Raw genomic sequence first — 19,322 nt, 5'->3', positions numbered from 1 at the left:
GTCCGAAGCCAGGAAAAAAAAAACTTAGCTCGAATGTAGGCCGAAAAAAAACAAAAAAAGCGAGCACAGCGTGTTCACAAAATGAAACAGCATTTATTGAATATGAACATGCCGAGCTCATTCTATATCACCATCGCTGCTAGCCTCGTTGCTACCTTCCTTATCGCTGCCATCTTCAAACAGTGCACTATATTCAGTACCATCAAGCGCATTAGAGATGCTGTACTTTTTGAAGGAGTGCACGATCACAGTTCCTGGGTGAATAATGCCACCCTCGTTGCGGCGCACGCAAAAAGCATCGCCCATGGCTCCCTCCAATTACGGACTGTTTTTCTCATCGATGCCCGAAGTCCTCCCTGGCTTGAACGTTTGACGATGCCTCTACGGCTAGCACAACTATTCGTTAGAAAGCGGCACTATAGTAGCATTGCCTGTTTGGTGCTATTACGATAACACCACGCCGGCCACCGATACTACACCATATCGATACTACTGATACGACGCAGATCAAAATGGCCACGTCACTTGTGTACTGCAGTTGGCTACTGGCGTGGCTAGTAGCGGCTGCGATACTGACTTTTCTAGATGGTGCTAACTATGCACCAAATTTATCAGTTTCAGTTAAAAACTGGCGTGTTTTTTTTTTAAATCCTCGAAGCTAAGCCGACCCTAGAGTTTCGTATATGATTATTTGAAAAAAACTGTCAGCCTAGATTCGAATAAATATAGTACATAGTCAAGCATAGTGCATAGTTCATGGAGCAGACATATTCGCTTGAACCATGGTCATTCATACTCAAATTTCAATACATATGGCATTTGACAGTGTATATTGGTGCCTATGACAATGTATATTGATGCATATTGTTCCATACTATTTATGAATGCTGCATGTATATTTCGATCAAATCACAATACGCTTCATCGCAACATTAATAGATATAATAGTGGCACCTTGTGCAGCAACCATTCAAACTAGAGAAAAAGTCGGCTCTTCTTGCTCTGCCGTCACTATAGACAATGCACATTTATGATTTAAGTGTCTCCAGCACACACAGATGCTAACTAGCCCACAAGATTTCCGTTTTAAACTTAATTCTGGTACTTCACAACCATGTATGCTCTAAAAAGTCCTCAACATGTGAGCAAACCGCTTCATTTGTTGCTAATGCTCTGTTGCCGCTTTTAATAAGCTGTGCTTTCATAATATGATGTGTAATGGAGAGTTTTCAGGACAACCACGCAAGCAGGTCATTGCCGCAAACCGCTATTGGCTCAGTGCTGAGCAGGTGCTGAGGGTGATGCTAGACCTAACCTGCCTCGCTTCACATGCGGCGCTTAAAACGCAACCACCAACATTTGTAACATGCATAGTTTTGAATATGCTTTATTTCTCATCACATCCGTGCGTACAAACAAGAAAATTAGCTACTGTTTACGGTGTGCATGCTGCAAAATATGTGATGCTGCAGAGCCATTTCACATGTACACCCTAAGGAGAGTTTGCACCCTTTGTGGTTTAACTTCTCCCCAAACAATAATTGTCATCTACCTTGTGTGCCTGTCTTTTCTTAAACTGCACGCCTGGTACTTCCAGGTCACGAACAGCATGAGCTATCAGCGTGACATAGCATTATTGACAGGAAAGTAGCGAGCACATAGTTTTCAAGAAAGGAAATGCAAGCAATAAAGATAACGATTATTGTTTATGCCCCAAAGGGTGTAAACCTATTTTAGAGTGTGGTGCACCTGCGTTAGAACGCGCGGGCTCGGAGGTAAACTTGCCTCATATCACAGGTCTCATTCATGCTTGAGGTTTGACAGGGTTGTCACTTGTCTTGAAATGAAAAATTAGGGCATCACTTTATTTTTTCAACATTGTTTTGTGTGAAAAACAGCGGATGTTTTTACCATTGGCAGCGGCGACACGCTTAGGTTAGCCGGCCAGGTTCTGGGCACAATAACAGAAATATCGCTTAAATTTTTTCGCTCTCAGGAAACTCGCCATTTTGCGGGGTTGAGTTAAGGTGCCCTAGTGCGGGAAACTGACATTTTTAGGGAGCCAGCGTCCTGAATACGATTACAAAGGCTCCGTGCCGCTGATGGGTTTGTACCGTTTATTTTACTTCAGACTTTCCATCGTGTTTATGATCACCTCTGGGTTCCAATAATCAAATACTAGATGGTGGTATATGCAACGTTCCACCTTTTCACAACATACAGTGGCCCTTATTTGGATAGAACAAATATGGTGGACCTTTCTTGCTGTATTATTAGAGTCTGTTGTAACAAGCATTGAATTAATAGGATGTGAATATTGTTTTACATTAATGATGAAGAGCTGTTCATTATTATATAACATCCTATATTTAGTTTGGTTGATTTCTTACATTTGATTAGGTCCAATAAATGAATATTTGTGCACCCTAGGTATTTCCGTTCTTTTATTAGACATATTGAGCAGGAGCACTTGACTGACAGGAGAGCATGCACACACTTACTACTTTACCTGAACGAAGGCATGCATAGTATCTACAGTAATGTTGTTTGCTGTGCAAGTTGGTTTATATTGGTAGGTGGAAGGGGCCTGCGTGTAAGCACGAGCACAAAGAAGATTTTAGTTGTAAGTCCAGTGCTTGTCCAGTCCAGCTCTTCTTCTTTGTGTTTGTATTTATTTGATGGTTTATTCCACCCACCAACAGTATGTACATTTGTAAACACCATAATTCAAGAATCGAGAATCACGATGTGCTAAACCACATGAATATGAAATTGAAACAGAGAATGTTCCAGACATATAGGTTCATGAGATGTCAGGCGCTTGAGAGCAAAAATTTGCAACTTAGCTTAGCTAAGAAAATTAATCAAGGGATCATGTGTCAGCAGTCAAGGGAGTGCTGACACATGATTCGCCTACCTGTGCAAACTTTTCAGCTTAGATGATGTCCCAAGCTAGGTAATCCTTGTGGCTGCTCAAAATGGCACACTTATAAAAGGCACACTAAAGGGAAAAGTAATTTGAACTGTAATAATAAGTGACCTTTCTGCAATGCCACGAATGCCACTCTTATCACTAAACGAGGCTTGGTAAGCCAGAAAAGGCACAAGAAGGAAAGGTGACGCACGCCGCCTTGAAGTTCCTGCATCAGCTCGCCGAGACGTCATGGATTTTGACGCCCTCTTCTAAGGCCTGGTTAATTGTTCATTGTTAAAAATAGACTGCATTGTGTTCTAAAGGAGCCAAACATTGAGCATGGCAAGTTTAAGGAGCTTTCACTGAGCCAGCACGACCAAATAAGAAAAAATACTTTGAAATCCGTGGTGTCTCACTTACGTACTGGCGCTGGTGCTTCGGTGTGAAAAAAAAAATGTCCATATGTATTCCAATAATCAACCTATTATAACGAAATTAACAAAACTAGTTTTCAAAGTATACTTTATCAGTCTAGTGTTTATCTTTATTGTCCCTTTAAATACAGTTGAGAAATCAATGGATTCACATTAGACAGCAAAAAGGGGCATGCATTTTAACAATAATGCTATCACATACACCACATTATGTGTACGTTCAATATATTTCGTATTGCGTTTTCTTCTGGCATTTTTTTCTCCCAGGAGTGATGCGTTTGGTGGTCTGCAACACCAGTCAGAACCTTGCCCAATGTCATTCGGCAGGTACTTAAAAGCACAGCCACCATCTGCAGTTTCTCAGGCTGCTAGATGTATCTTTCTTTCCTCAAGTTTTTTCCAAACACAACATATAATTTTTCAACTGTCTGACCACCTGGCTTCTAGAAACTGAAGATGAAGTAGCCCAGCAGAAGCAGCTTGGAAATGAAATTTTTTGTCTAGGGGTGCATTTGGGACTCATTTTCTGGTACTAATCAATTAGCAGCATTATATAATACCAAGTACAAAAAAATATGTGAGGTTGAACGTAAATTTTTAATACCATTATAACTTAAAGTAGTGCTGCTAAATGTAAAATGCAAATATTGGGATGGCTAACTCATTACTTTCTTTATACCTTCAGAGCTACTGTTTCATGGATTTTTGCTCTCTTCAAGAACAGAGTGCAAGAGTTGCCACTTAGATTATTTTTCTTTTGTTTTCTATTTTTGTGAACAAGCCCACTCTGGACAATTATTCACTTGCCAGAAATTGCCATAGTATTTGAGGTCACAGTGTGTTGCATCTGGAATCCAAAAGTCGTATCGGTGCATACCTTTAGTACTTGCTTCATTTTTTACACCTACAAGTCCCAAGTAAAAATGATGTGCTTGCTATTTTGGAAGTGCAATTCTAGCTGGGCCATTTAGTACTTACACCACCTAATGATCAATTCAACAAAAAGAGTCATGTTGTGTTTTTGGCAGGTCAGAAAAAGTTGCTGACTTGCTTGGTCTGGACTCACTGGGGCCCCTGAAACCTGAAGCCTTGAACACGGGAAGCCAGGCTGTAGAGAACCTTCGCAATTCAGGTGACATCAACTCCAACCGCATTGTGCCAACCGGGAACCCACTCATTGGCTTTGAGGAAGATAACAGGAATAACAGCGCCAAGACCCAAGAGATGCAGTTCACCGGTGAGGGCATTAACGACCAATGCTTTCTTTTCAAATGCAACGTTTGTTGTGGAAGAGCAGAGCGATAAAATTCAAATTTAACATTGAGTGGTATAATTTATCTATTATTTCAAGATAAGGGCTGTAGTAAATAGGATATTTATGTTTTCTGTTCTCCTGCTTAAACGAACACAAATATGACTTAATTTTCAGGAGTGCTGTAGTGGCGTGGACGGTTGAACTCTCTAGCTTTCCCTTCATTGCCACCGAAAATTGTCTACAAGTATACCACAACTGAATTTTGTGCTTTCTCAAAGGGCAACCGTATTATGCGATTTCGTTGTGCAACCAAATTTTGCATCGTCATTGTGCCATCAGATTTCACATTGTCATGGCTCGCTATCAGCATAACTTGGTTGTGACTTATGGACAAAGAGCCATCTAAATTCATTAGGTCAACTTGGGTATCCTTGCCTCAACAGATTGGAATGCCCCCAATAATTTGCATGTATTAGGCTTCTTGTGTGGCGCTTGTTGTCACAGTTCTTGTCCCCTTTTATGTGCAGATTTGCTCTCGTAAATGGACCAGTGCTGCAGACTCTGCCAGTCTTGAGCGGTTGATCCCGCCCCAAAGCACCAAGCTTCCCACTGTGCCGTCATCAGCAGTCTTTGTGGGAGCTAGTTCACAGGCAACCTTCTTGTTTCTCCGTTCTTGTGTTCAGAACGTAGGAGCTTCAACAGTCGGTCGCGCTAAGAGGCAGGACATTGAGTTTCTCAGAAAAGCAGTAGCTGGCTTCTGTAGGTGACCTTGCAAAGCCATGCCTGCAAAAGCAGGCATTTTTGAAAGGAAGCTCTGGATTTATCAACACCAACTGAGAGAAGAAAACTGTCAAGAGCTTTTTGTTGTTAACATGCGATAGCATCAAATAGTCTGAAGATTTGTTTTTGATAACACTGGATTGCCTGTGGGATTTTCTAGGTTCTGAAATTATTTATCGTGCAGTGTATGCATGGGCATCATGAGGGATGCATCAAGAAAAAATGGGACAGCAGGACTTTTTGTTGACATTTTGAACTGAAGAAAGCATCTTTCTTTTTTCCAGATGCAGGCATCATGCTGCGCAAATTGTAGAGAGCAATGAACTGAAAGGCACTACATTTTATTTAGGATATTCTAAGGTAACCAAGTTACTAATTGTTGGCAATGTGGTTTCTTGGCTTAGCGGGATAATAATGGCATGTTCAAACTACTCTGGCACACTTTGGTTCAGACGTTGCAGCAGTTTCTCTAAAATGTTGGAAAATGTTGCAGGGCCATTATCATTCCTGTCGGCTCAACAATGACTTACCAGACCAGGTGCATTTCGTGGCCGTTTTGCTCCTCTCTGTGCTTTTTTCTGGTTTTTTGAGCTGTTGTTTGTTTGAATTCACACCAGTGCTCTTTCTATGAACAGAGGTGCCGTTAGCCCAGAAGATTCTCAGCATTTCAAAATGACAGCGCGAAGACTCTGCATTTTGTGCGATAGTCAACAAGATCTTCAAGCACCTACTACTACTTGTAATGAGGGCCACTTTTAGCGTTGTTGTCGTGCTTGCAATGAAAGCCTTGTGGTCTCAAACATGTCTGTAAATATAAGCAGCAAGTCTGTTGTCTTTCTTTCCCCTTGCTTTTTCTTACTGATGAGAGTTCCCAGTCATCTATGCTGTGCCTCTATCTTTATTGTTTTTAGCATGAGAATTGGGATGTGCTCTCTTATCCTTTTCTGTTTGTTTACTTGTTCTGTAAAAATGTAGGTAGCCACTTTGTCCTCTGTTTTCTCTTTTATCTACCACACCTAACTTCTGTATGCTGTATAGTAAAATAAAATGAAGAACTAACAGTGGACCTCCTGCTGGTCTTTGTCAATTTTTTACTTAGTTATTAGAATAAAAAAGTCGCAGTTTCGCCCGAAAGGCGAAGCATCAATTGCAATAGGAAATTAGAGAGCTATATGGAGTAAGGATAGTAGTTTTATCGGCTGTATTAACTTGGACACATTCGCTTACTAACTGAATTAACAAAGCATGGTGTAAGCGCGCACAAGCAAACATGAATAGATCACACTCGATGACTGCAGACAACAGTTATCAAAACGCTGGCGTGAGCAAGTGCGGCAGCAGCGAGCGAAGGTTCGTGCAGTCTGTCGCTTCAATGGAAACGGAGCGGCGAAACCACTGCACATACAAAGGTAGGAGCCATGTGCAGATTGCTTTCGAGATACGGTGCGTGCGACTGCCCATGGCCACGCAGAGTACAAGTACGTAGTTGCTGGCAGAGTAGAAGCCGCACCCCCTCCCTCCCGCGCTGCCATGGAAGAGGGAAAAAACTAGGAGGGAGCGTCACGTGATTCCACTAGCCTCGGCAAGCCAACCTCCTCTGAAACCACCCCTCCCTCTCTCTGTGGCCTTGTGTGCAGTGCTATTTGGGTAGAAATAGGCCCACAAGGTTGCCGGACCATTTGTGATTGTTTGGTACGTGGTAACTTTTAGTGGCGCCTGCGGTCACAGGCTAGGAGGCATGTATACGGGTGGTTTCTGCTACTGCGCGCGTCGTTCTTTGCTTCAAATGCGAGTCTTGAAACCTGGAGCAAGACGGGGGGCACTTCACTCATGAAGACAGAAAATTTTCAAGGCGTCACTTGCACGTATCACCGCGTTTAGTGAAGTTGCCAGTGCTCTTACCTCGAAACCTGTCCAGAATGCCAGTGTGGTCTATTTTTCCACATACTAAAGTTTCATCAAATCAAGTGATGTGCACCTTAAACTGTGGTGCATATTAATTACGTTGCTAATTTTTGACCCGCTGTCTTGCACCTAGGAAGAAACGATGTTTTGAGGGACACTTTTTTATCACAATTTTGCTTTAAAAGGCTCTGCTGTTTGTGTGTGTGTGTGTGTGTTTTAGAGAAATAAATAGCATTAGCCTGCATTCTAAACGCCGAAGTCATCGCCGTTTATTCATATTTACGTGCACTGTTTTGTAAGATTGTGTGGCGCGACGACGCTGTTGAGGCGCACCTCGGGAATCCATTTTCTATATTAAGAAAGCAAATGGATGGAATTTGTGCATTATCTATAGTTTATTCAGCTGTTTTCGAATGCATGTATAGCTCCACAGCAGAAATATGTCCTATAGTTAAACACTGCCAGGAGGACCCTTCTTCCACTGCTAGTGTGAAGCTGCTAGTGAAATGGCATGAAAACTGAGTGCATAGCAGCAAGGGAGAAATGTCAGCATTCAATTGCACGTGTGGATCCATTGTGTTGCTGGTGTACTTGTACGAGGAAAAGCACATTTTATGAGAACAGTAATTCCATTCTTTATTCAATATTTATTGCACCTATAGAAGCCAGAAAATGCCACAAATACAGAACGAAACCACATTTATAATGCAAATGAAGTACATTGCAAAGATTATACACAAAATTATTAACAGCAAGTAGACCACTTAATGTGTCACTGCTCTATGGTATCAGTATTAGTCTGCATACTTGTATGCCACAGGACAGTCATATAATAATGTTATACAAAGTAAACTATGTCACACATAGTATTGATGCCTTTAATAAAATTGGTCATTGGGATCAGCTATCCTTGAATGTAAATGCAGTTTAGCTTACAAATGCCTTGTATGCAACATCTTCGCTACAGGGCTATAGTTGTACAATATTTCTATCTGCGCTATACTCACAAATGGCGAGAGGCTTCGGTGATGGAGCTTGTAAGAAAAATAGGCGATACATACGCAGAAATCGAAAAAAAAAAGTTAGTTTAGAAAGTCAAGGTTGAAAAAATTGATGTGAGGTCACACCCACAAATTAAGTATGTCAGCTTTAAAATACAGTGCATTTTGCTGGAAGTAAAATGTACAAAAAAAGCTTATGTTGTACCACATACCTAGAAAAAAAGATTAACACTGGCTAAGTTGAGCCAACACAGCAAAATTAAAAGGCGACGGCTCTATTACGCTGTGAACCTCAAATAAATGAATATTTCACGGTATTTAAAACACTCATTGAGTGGTATACATTAAATGTTCTTGGTTACAGTGAATCTAGCCTCATAAAAGGCTACTGTAAAGCATGTAAACAAAGTGAGCACATTAACTTATTTTGGAAGTAGTAAAACCAGTGGTATTCCAGGTGACAGAGGCAAATTTCCACAAAGGTCAGGTGAAAGACACACAGGATCAAACTTTTAAAAATATGTTGTCATCCTCAAGAGTATACTTAGCTCACGCATAATGCATTGAGAGCATTCACAGCTGTCCATGTCGTCACACAGTTTGCTCTAGTGAAAGGTAGGCCAGCTAAGCCACCGTCATTGTCCATACTGTTAAGCTTGCTGCTGAACAGAACAATTGTTTAAGCAGAATTCGCATGCAGGTAATTCAAGCTATAGCACTCAGCAAGACAACAAACATGTACTTCCACAATTTACAATAAGGCATCATATTTCTCCCCTAAAAATATTTGATGTCTACATGCAACGCTCTTTAACAATATGCGCTTTACAAAGTCACTCAAAAAACAAATGCCTTAACATAGAACCTTGGGGTGGACTGACGATGTTGATGGATAAAGGAATTCTGCGAGTCATCATGAACATAATTTACCCGAGAAGAAACTTGTGTAGCAGTTTTTCCTGTACTGTGAGTCACAGCAGCTAAATAAGAAGCAAACCATGGTGGCTCAGTGGCAGTGCTTCACGAGTGCAAAGTAGCGAGTCTGATTCCCAGATGTAGTTGAGTTCCTGTGAGGGCATAATGTAAATGTGATCATGTACTTGAGTTTGGATACATGTTGAGGAACCTCCAGGCAGTCAAAATTAATCCAGAGCCCATGTGTTGCTTTGGAATTTTGACTGTGTGATGAGTCAGATGTATTCTACCCACAGTGCTACTTGCCAATGACAGGTTGGAAAGCTTCATGCCCCCTAACCATGCTTTGTGAGTGTTCAGCCAAGGCAAATGACCAACATGAATGCGAGGTTTGTGTTTCTCTACATGAGGCACCAGCTTCGTTCACCACGTCTATTGACTTCCATGGTGGCACAGTGCTTGTGGAACTATGCTGTCATGTTCACGTTAATGTAATTCTAATTCAATGGTATTCCTTTTTGCACTCTCAGTGATCCAAGCAGTGCCCTGCCTATGATATTGCTGAGACCAGTCAGTCCTAAATAGTGGATGATAAAAAAAAAAATAGAATCGAGCAAAAGGGATCCAGCTCCTCAGCACGAGGTTGCAGGCACTATCCTCACCTTAGTGGCCACACATTGTTGTGGCAACATTCATAAAGGCCAGTCTACTGTTTAGCTGCAAATTGAAGAAGCTCATGTGGTCTAATTTGCATGGTTGATAACCCGCTGCATGGTGTTTGCCTGTGAAACATAACTTTTTTAAATTCAGCTCTTCTCTAATCAAAGATTAGCTGCCCATCAACATGCATGTAGGTCATGTGCTTCGACATAAAAAATTTGCAGTATTGATTGATTAGCCAATGATAGTACAAAAATTTGCAACATTCTTTCTTGATGGAGACATTCCGTTGTCATCTTGGCAACATAGCACAGTCTCACATCTAGGTACTTGTCTATGATTGTCCTCATAAGATGGGATGAGTGGCATTTAAGCATGTGCTGATCTAACACCTTAAAAGAAGTCCTTGCCAACAAAGGTTGTCATAGTGGCCACTGCAACTTTAGCTGCAAGCCTTTGGGATGGTAGTGGCAAACACACCAGAGCCCTACGCAGCTCTTTCTCACATTGTCTGCAGATCTTCAGAACATCATTTGAAGCGTAGATCAGTCCGTCTCGCATTTTTTGCCAAATCAGGGAATATGCAGTAATGAATAAATGGAGGAGTTGACACCTTTAGTACAGAAGCACACTTATCGCACTGGAGGTGAAGCAGTAAGCTACGAACTACACACCCGGCTATGTGCACAACAACTGCATCGCCAAGCTTAGACACCCTGCCTGGGTCGGCAGAGTAGCCATGATCTTGTAAAGTTGCTTCCGTGAGTAGTTCACTGGCTGCAGGGCTTCTCTGAGGGGCAGTAAAGTTAATTACATCGATGGAGGATGGTTTTTCAGAGGAGTTTACAAAGAGAATTTTGAAGTGTTCCAATGTGTGGGGCCTCACACGTGCTCTTGGGACAAAGGAACGACAACACAGTAGTGCAAACAATCAAAAGGGCATTTATTGCACCTTTCATACACTAATACACGCTAGCCGAATAACTATGCATAGAACATTCACATGGGCATGCGACAAGTCAAAGAAGTCCGACTCACCGCGACCGGATAGCGAGCGAATATGTTCACCCCATGCTGTGACACCATCGCCTAGTCGTTCACGTGTACGGTCACGCGAATGGTGGCATGTTCGAACGATTCGTGTTCATCCATACCGGTGCCCTGCTCCTAGCCTTGCGAGACGGTCTCGCGAAGCGTGGATAGGCGCACGCGCAAGACATCCGCATCGCTCACCGACCCCAACCCGAAAAGGAACAGCCTTCTCCCTTTGCGCCCGCCTAACCCCCCCCCCCCTGCCGTCAGGTGGCGTTAGCAGCGCAACACTAGCGCCATCTCGTAATACGCTGCAACTCCGCCGCCGTAAAGCAACGCGGCGAAGCTGGATTACAGGAGCCATGTGGGGAAAAGAACCTCAGGGGATGCGTGAGAGTCGCGCATCCCAACAAATGGCAAGCAATTTCTGCCATTGATGTCCTTGACCTCATTGTGAACTATCAGACACTTGAGTGCAGCTGCAAACTGCTTTGCTGTTGGGTTGTCATTGCAGCGCCCAAAGATCTTATTGCAGCAAAAAATGGCTCAAGGTGGTCCTGACTGAGCTTGGAAGTCGGTATATATGCCAATAGGCCATTTTCAGCTCAAGGTGGTCCTGACTGAGCTTAGAAGTCGGAATATATGCCAATAGGTCATTTTCTGTTACAAATGGTTGTATAGACGGATGGCATTGTCTAAGCACACCACAAAGCCAATGAAGCCTGTCTTTTGGTTAGTCCCTGTCATTAGTTTACCAGCTGCAGACTCCCTAAGTGAGCAAAAGTAGGCCTTCAGTTCTTCGACATACGCAGTGCCACGAGCCACATTTTCAAGACACAGCGGCCTTTTCCATCCTTCTTGCCTTGGATGTCTTGAATTTAAAATGTCAAATGCGTTGTTGACATGTCTGATAAACTCTTTTGTTAGCAAGGAATTTGAAAATTTCTGAATTTTTCTATCTCCGCATTCACTAAGAGCATCTGCTACCGATTGATTAAACATTTGAGCCGCCAATGAGACTTTCATGGGCTGCTTTTTCCAATTAATATGTGCCTGTCTAAGTTTGCTTGCCAAATGTAGGCCTTCTGTGTACTGAATTTCATGCAGCTCATCAATGTGTTTCCGCAATATGAACTGTTTGTTCGTATCGACAATAGCCTTTTTATCACACAGGGTGTTCCGCAGCAGCTTCAACATGTGACAGGGATCCAACATGACAAAGATGGGCTTTTTGTCACTGGATGTGGAAAAGAAGCATCCAGCTCAGTCAGGCCCATCTTGCAGCCAAGGCTGTGCAGCATTAACAAATTTGCTGCAGTGCCATCACAGGTCAAACTAACAATGTGTGCACCTATTTCGTGAGCGAAAGCTAGCAGCTTGCAGCACCAAATTGCACCTCTGCTCACCACCAAGGCCATCCACTAGAAAGTAGCCAATCGGCAGCTTCCATCTGCCATTGACTGCAACAAGCATTAAAACAAATGCATCTTTGGCAACTGGAAAGCTGTCATTATTTACATCAATGCCCATGTCAACATATCCATGGAACTTTTTTCCGTCCCTCTCCACATGTCTCCAAATGGCCATCTCATCCACAACGAGATTGCATAATGTGGAGTGGCCATTTTGTGAATCTTGCTTTACCTTCATAGCTAATGCATTCAGTGCCTCTTTTGAAAAGCCAGCAGCCCCGTAAATGGATTGATACCATTTACACAGACTGTGTCTTTGGATGCGGGAGGCACATGTCGAAAACAGCTTGTACATATTGGTATGCTCTAGGGGAATAAAAATGCAAAGTCAGTGCAAATGCTCTGAGCTCTGGCTCAGGGCTCTAGCGCAGTAAGCGGGTGACACTGCTGCACCAGACTTTTGTGTCAGTTGAAGCATGAGCAAGACTGGGAGACTGGGCAAAATACATCAAGTACAATCATGAGTTACTGTTTACTTGCAACATAGCTTGAAATTGATGACCATGCAAACAAAATACACTTGAAGCTAAAACCCAGGACTAATAGCGAGACCATTGGCTTGATTTAAAATATAAGCACAATAATGACCAGCAAGCAGGACATTGTCATGAAGATCAGTGGCTGTGGCTATGTATTGTATTTTTTTATCTACTGTGCAAAATATGATCTTGATCAAGCTTACCAGCTCAGTTGGCATGTTATGAATTTTATTACGGTAGTAAATGTTGGAGCCTAGCAAGGGTGTTACTTATGCGTGTAATGAGAGGACATGGCTGAAGTATAATTCAGACCTAAAGTGTGTTTTCCTTATGCCAACTGTACTGGGGAAAAAAATGTAATTTTTCATTTTGCATAACACTGCTTTGCTGCACGTTGTTTTATTTTCCTTATCGTGTACTTATCCTAGATTGACTAAAATGAGGTTATGATGTAGCATATATTGCTTTCATTCATTAGCACTTGCCTTGCCAGTGTTTACAATGAAATTTGAACACACAACTCATGCTTGTCACATGTGTCAAAAAAGGGCTGCAATGTAGCTGATGATAGGTTGAACAGTTCTATCTTTCTCTTCATTCTGAGCATTACTATTAGATCTTTTAAACTTGTCGAAAACATTGTGCAAAAACTATGATAAAGTCTCACATGCATTTTTGAAACTACAATAATTACTTTAAAGGTGACAGCCAAGATACATATCACAGGGAAACATCAGATTTTTGCAAAGCAGAGCAGAACATGAATGAACCAAGGCACACACATGAGAAAATGTCTTAAGCAAGCCCTGTGATCATTACCACAATCAAACATAGCAGAACGCGTGTTGGATTTCGAAAGGCTCATCAGGAATTGCCTTTATTGTTGCGCATGTAATTATTCATTGTATTGCAAATATTGATTGTATTTCCATTCCTGTAATGACCCTTCGGGGGTTGACAGTATCCATAAACAAACAAGCAATGTCTGACTCAGTGAAGGACGAACTAGCAGATGTAGCAGCACCCTCTGCTAGCACATCAGACAAGCCCTCAGAGTTGTCCATGTTCATTGTGGCTTGAGAGAGACCTGCCTGAATATAAGAAAAGCATACTTCACTTCAGGAATAGTGGGGGACATCTACCTCAGTCATGAAAAAGGTGTGATCAAACTGGAAACATGCATTATTACTGCATTCAGCTGCGCATCAACTTACTGGCTCATCTTTATGCTGTGATGACCTTCAAGTGATGCTGCGCTTCACTTGAAGGTTGACTCAGTGCTTTGGCATAGTCTTTTGCAAGCGTTTAAGAGTTACCCACCAGATATTTTTAAGATCCAACAATAACATTTGCTGTGGAATAAATTTACACAACCTTTGCAGTCATGCAAAAGGCCTCACATGATCTGTGCATGCATGCTGTCCCTACACAGCACATTCCCTTGTGCAGAAAACTATGTTCGATCTAAGTGTGCTTGTAAAATACACATACAACTAATAGAATCTCGTAGAAAATGGAGCTGTAGTAACTTTGCAGCGCATGTGTCATGCAAAAATATCACTGACATTGCTGTAACACATACATAATGTAATGCCCCCTCTGTAATGCCTCCGGGCATTGAGGGTACTAATAAATGAATGAAAATAATGTTCACTCCTGTAATTTAAAGTACAACTGCGTAATTTCATCTCAACTGTTATTTACCTGTTGTTTAAAATTTGTCGACCAACACCATATTGACACGTATACATGTTTATCTTTTACCGGTGGCCGCTTTCCACCTGCTAAGAAATGTTAAATGTTATTGCTCGGCGCAGGATGCGCCTGTATCGGAAATTCAGTTTCTAGAACGTTATCGATGCTTCTTTTCGTTGCCTGTTTTCACCGACGCTTATGTTATCTGATTGTGTGACCGACGCGAATTGTCTAGAACTTTCTGGAAGACACGCGGGCATCAGGGATTAATCTGGAACCTTCGATGACTCAGGTATAAAAGCCGACGCGTCTCGCCGCTGATCAGATTTCGACGACCGCCGACTGTGTTCGCCGCTTTCGTTGTGCTTCGAGTGTAGCTTGCTTTTGTGGGCGCAGGTTCGCCCAATAAACAACCAGTTTCGTCATACACAGTTTTACTACTGTTTACTTCATCGTCACTACTACGTGACAATATCTTCTGAAAAAAAAATGGTATTTAACCTCAACATGAGAAGTACAACCTTGAGATTTCTTTATGTAAAAAAATGGCATGACATGATTTAACTTTGCACACACAAGCAGAGCTACTACGTGCAGAATATTCTCTACAAAATTACTGTTCTTATTGGCTATTGCAAAACTTAGTATGTTACGTGAAGACTAATCTTTCATGGTTTCTCCAATTAATTAGTTTTATTGCAATTTTCAATTGTTTTCAGCCACAAGAACTACATACAAACTTCAGTCAATAATAATAATTATAGCAGGAAATGTAATTGTTCGACAATAAATAGTGTCACATCGTGGGCTTTTTAGGAGTGTATGTTAGCTGATAAAATTACTTTGAGGCGGTTTAACACTTTGTGGGAATTATTACAAAGTTGGAAAAAAATGACTGACTATAGTATTGCGCCATTGATAACACAGTGTGGAGGACCAAGTAAGAACATGGCATATAGAGCATTCTATAGTATGCTTTGTGCCAATGTATCTGGAAAGCTTTAAAACATTACTTTTTTTTAACTGGGAGTTTCAAATGGCTTATCATGGATGGATGGATGGAAAAACATTATTTTGGTCCATTGGGTCGCGCTAGTTTCCTAGCCCTAGCATGCAATTATATATTACCATTGAGGCATATATTTTGAAATGACTCTAGCCCCAGTAATAAAATAATTAAATATGAAAATCGGACTAATCAAATTTCTAACTGGAAGAGTCGGAAAATTGATTATAAATGCATGAATTGAATCCCCTTCCTCATGTAAAGGAGTTTCAATTTATTTTATTTGCAACGATGTTATAAATAAAATAAATTGAAACAATTCTTGCATGAGGCCCATCCAGCGGGCTGAGCAGATCGCCGGGGTCTACGGGCTCTTGGCCGTCGGTCGCACGCTCTAAAAAATTCGGTGAATAAAGTTTTACCGAACCGAAACATAGAAAATTTGTACTGCAAGCAAGCATGCAATGTCACAACACAGCCCTTGGTGCCCTCGAGCGATGGTACTGCATTCGCCATCAAGTGACCCTGGCCTGTGGTACCACTTGCAAAATCACCGTCGCTAAAGTGCTCCAAGCCAACAACGCTCCACTGTGATGGTTCCCACGCAGGTGAGCTGCACACTGCTATAGGGGCCACTCTTAGGTCACGCTGCCTTGGAAACCTAGTGCACAATTTCATTGTCAATGGTCATTATACTCTGCACCAACATTTTAACTGAACAGATTGAGAGAGAGTGCGACTCAATTGTTGGCGCTTATATATAGTGCAGAACGAAGACCTCTATTTATTTTTCTGGTGTTGGCATCTATCGAGGGCAAATTTATGCTTTAGGGGCGAAGCTCCTTAAGGTCGAGCCTTGTCCGCCGTCGCGCCGTTGTAGCCACGCTAGTATTCGCCGCTCCTGCTAGAGGCGCGCAGCTGTGCTCTCTTAGGGGCGAAGCACCTTAGGGCCGAGCCTTGTTCCTCGTCCGTTGTCATATATATATGGTATATGTACGCCAAGCTCCGGTTCCACTTCCGGTTCCGGAAGCCGGCTTCCGGCGTTTTGCTCGAATGATCCCCCGGTGCTTCGCCCACTCATCATCAGGCCTTGGCGCTGAGCCGTGATAAGTGGTTCTTGAGGGAAAGGGAAAGGTTGGCGCTATCTTCTGCAGCCCTTGAGGGAGCACGGCTCAGCGCCAAAGCCGTGCTCCCTCAAGGGCTGCAGAAGATAGCGCCAACCTTTCCCTTTCCCCACGAACCACTTACTAGCGTCAGCGCTGAGGAACGGGCGAGTGCGGACGCATGCAACATCGGCTCCGTGAGACCGATGGTGCCCTTGTGGTAAATCATCATCTAGTTTCAAAAATCTTGCCGTGTAGCTACCGAAAGGTGAGTGGAGGCCACTCACCAAGTTTGCCGACCATATCGCCCATCAAACGTGACTTATTGAACAGAGAAGACCGACACGCCGTACAGGCCACGCCACGCCAGGCGCGAGACCTAGCTCGGCGAATCACCGGAAGACCACGATGATGGAAGTACAAGTCGAAGGAACTACCCTCCGGGAAGAGGACTGCGACCCAGCAGACTGGACTAAGATCATCGGAACCTATCAAGGCAAGTCCCAGTCAAAAGCCCGAATGGAAGATACAAACGGGGTACGCGGAAAACAGAAGGCATCTGAGGAACGCACCGAAACGCTCCCCGCGTCGACGTGGCGTCCGACGTACCGCCCGAACCCGGCGCACTTGCGTGCAACGCATCAAGTCAAGCGCAAAAGTCGCCAAATGGCTCCACTGCCACAGCATGCAATTAAGGTAGTTTTCCGCTCACAGGGAGGCCTATTCTTACCCAACATACAGCCGCAGCTGCTGCTCCGCTGCCTTTGCGAAACGGCGAAGATACCGATGGGAGCAGAAGTGCGACTACGCGTGCACCCAATGAACAACACGTGCACAGTAGCCACCACTAACCAGGAAGCAGCCCTTAACCTGGTTAAAATCAGAAGCATTACCCTAAACGCAAAAGCGTATGGGGTGGCAGCGTACATAGTCCCTGCAGCGGACACAGTAAGAGGCGTGATATCCAATGCTTTTTGGGATGAAACGGAAGAAGAGCTTCTGCAAGATCTGCAAGCGAGAAATCCGGAAGCAGGCATTCTACTAGCAAGACGCATGGGCAAGTCTAAATCCATCCTTATAACTTTTGCCCAGGGACCCATCCCCCGTAGAATCATCTACTATGGGGGAGTACACCTGTGCACGCCATATAGGGCGCGACCAGAGGCCTGCACAAACTGTCGCGCCCCAGGACACAGATATGATGTGTGTCCAGAACCGAAAACCGAGATGCATGTCCAAGATGCGGCGAAGATCACGGCGAAGACAGAACACGTCAGTGCGTGCCCCGATGCATTCTGTGCGGCGAAGAGCACCTTACAGGAACAGGATGGAACAGGAACCTAACCTAACCTAACAAACCAGTTACCCCAGAAAATATGCGCCCCATCTCCCTTACCTCCAGCCTAGGCAAACTCTTTGAGCAAGTAATCCTAGCTAGATTGCACGGCCACACGGAAGACACTGGTCAATACCTACACTCAATGATTGGTTTCCGATCGGGCCTATCCACGCAAGATGCCATGCTGCAACTCACAACAGCTATTCTGGACCCCCTCATACCTGCGCACACTAAAGCGGTACTGGCGATTGACCTCAAGAAGGCTTTCGACAACGTCACGCACGAGGCCATCCTAAAGGCCATGATAGACCTAGGACTTGGCCAACGAACATACAACTACATAAAGGCTTTCCTGCAAAACCGAACGGCCAGCATGTGCGTAGACAACCTTCGTACACGCCGCTACACACTAGCGAACGTAGGCACACCGCAAGGCTCCGTGCTGTCCACATTCCTTTATAACGCAGTACTTATTCCGCTCGCGCGGAAGCTACAGCAAATTCCCCATCTTGACCATACCCTGTACGCGGATGATATCACCCTGTGGCCCACATATGGCTCGGATGCCTAAATCGAAGAAACACTGTAAACAGCCGCAATGGTAATACAGGAAGAGGTCACCAAGGTAGGCCTCACCTGCTCACCTGAAAAATCTGAACTTTTGTTGATCCCGCCAAAGGGTAGAACGTATCATACTCCTATTAGAATCTACGTACAGGATAGGATGGTCCCACAGATCCACACCATTCGAATCCTTGGCCTCTACCTGCAACAAGATGGGAGAAATACCGAAACCATCAAACGCCTAAGGAGCACGCTAGCAGCTACCGCGCAGCTAATACGCAGAGTAACAAATAAAGCTCACGGCCTGCGGGAAGAAGATACTCTGCGAGTAGTACAAGCGTATACCATGAGTAGAGTACTGTACTCTACCCCCTACCTCAACCTCAATATAACCGAAACCCAAACAATAAATTCTATAATCAGACAAGCTACCAAGGCTGCGCTCCGCCTGCCCAAAAGCACCAGTGACGAACGACTGGCGGAGTTAGGCGTGCATAACACCATACAAGAACTAACCGCAGCACACCTACAGGCACAATATCTCCGACTAGCCAGTACCTCTACCGGGAGGCATATACTTTCCAAACTCGAAATTCGCATCCCTGCTAATCATGACTCCCTAAAAGCCCTTCCTACGGAAATTCGTCAAACGCTACGCATTAGACCGCTCCCCCGCATGCACCCCGACCAAAACCGCGAGCGACGGAAAGCCAGAGCAGCAGCCCTTCATAAACGGTACGGCGATGAACCGAACGCAATATGGGTAGA

General features: G+C 43.6%; 1 protein-coding gene across 16 annotated transcripts in view; it reads left to right on the top strand.

Moving 5' to 3' along the window:
• Nucleotides 1-6,450, top strand: part of LOC119460573 (ensconsin-like) — a 117,572-nt gene extending 111,122 nt beyond the window's left edge. For all 16 annotated transcript variants that reach the window (XM_037721524.2, XM_037721521.2, XM_037721515.2 and 13 more), the window contains 2 exons: nucleotides 4,377-4,585; nucleotides 5,131-6,450. In XM_037721524.2, the coding sequence (XP_037577452.1) occupies nucleotides 4,377-4,585; nucleotides 5,131-5,144 (223 nt within the window). In that variant the 3' untranslated portion in view covers nucleotides 5,145-6,450. The remainder of the gene's footprint in view (nucleotides 1-4,376; nucleotides 4,586-5,130) is intronic.
• Nucleotides 6,451-19,322: the final 12,872 nt, after the last annotated feature.

This window comes from Dermacentor silvarum, chromosome 8 (assembly GCF_013339745.2).
Source record: "Dermacentor silvarum isolate Dsil-2018 chromosome 8, BIME_Dsil_1.4, whole genome shotgun sequence".
Taxonomy (NCBI): domain Eukaryota; kingdom Metazoa; phylum Arthropoda; class Arachnida; order Ixodida; family Ixodidae; genus Dermacentor; species Dermacentor silvarum.
Note: the sequence above shows the minus strand (reverse complement) of the source record. Positions and strands in the feature narration are given on the sequence as shown.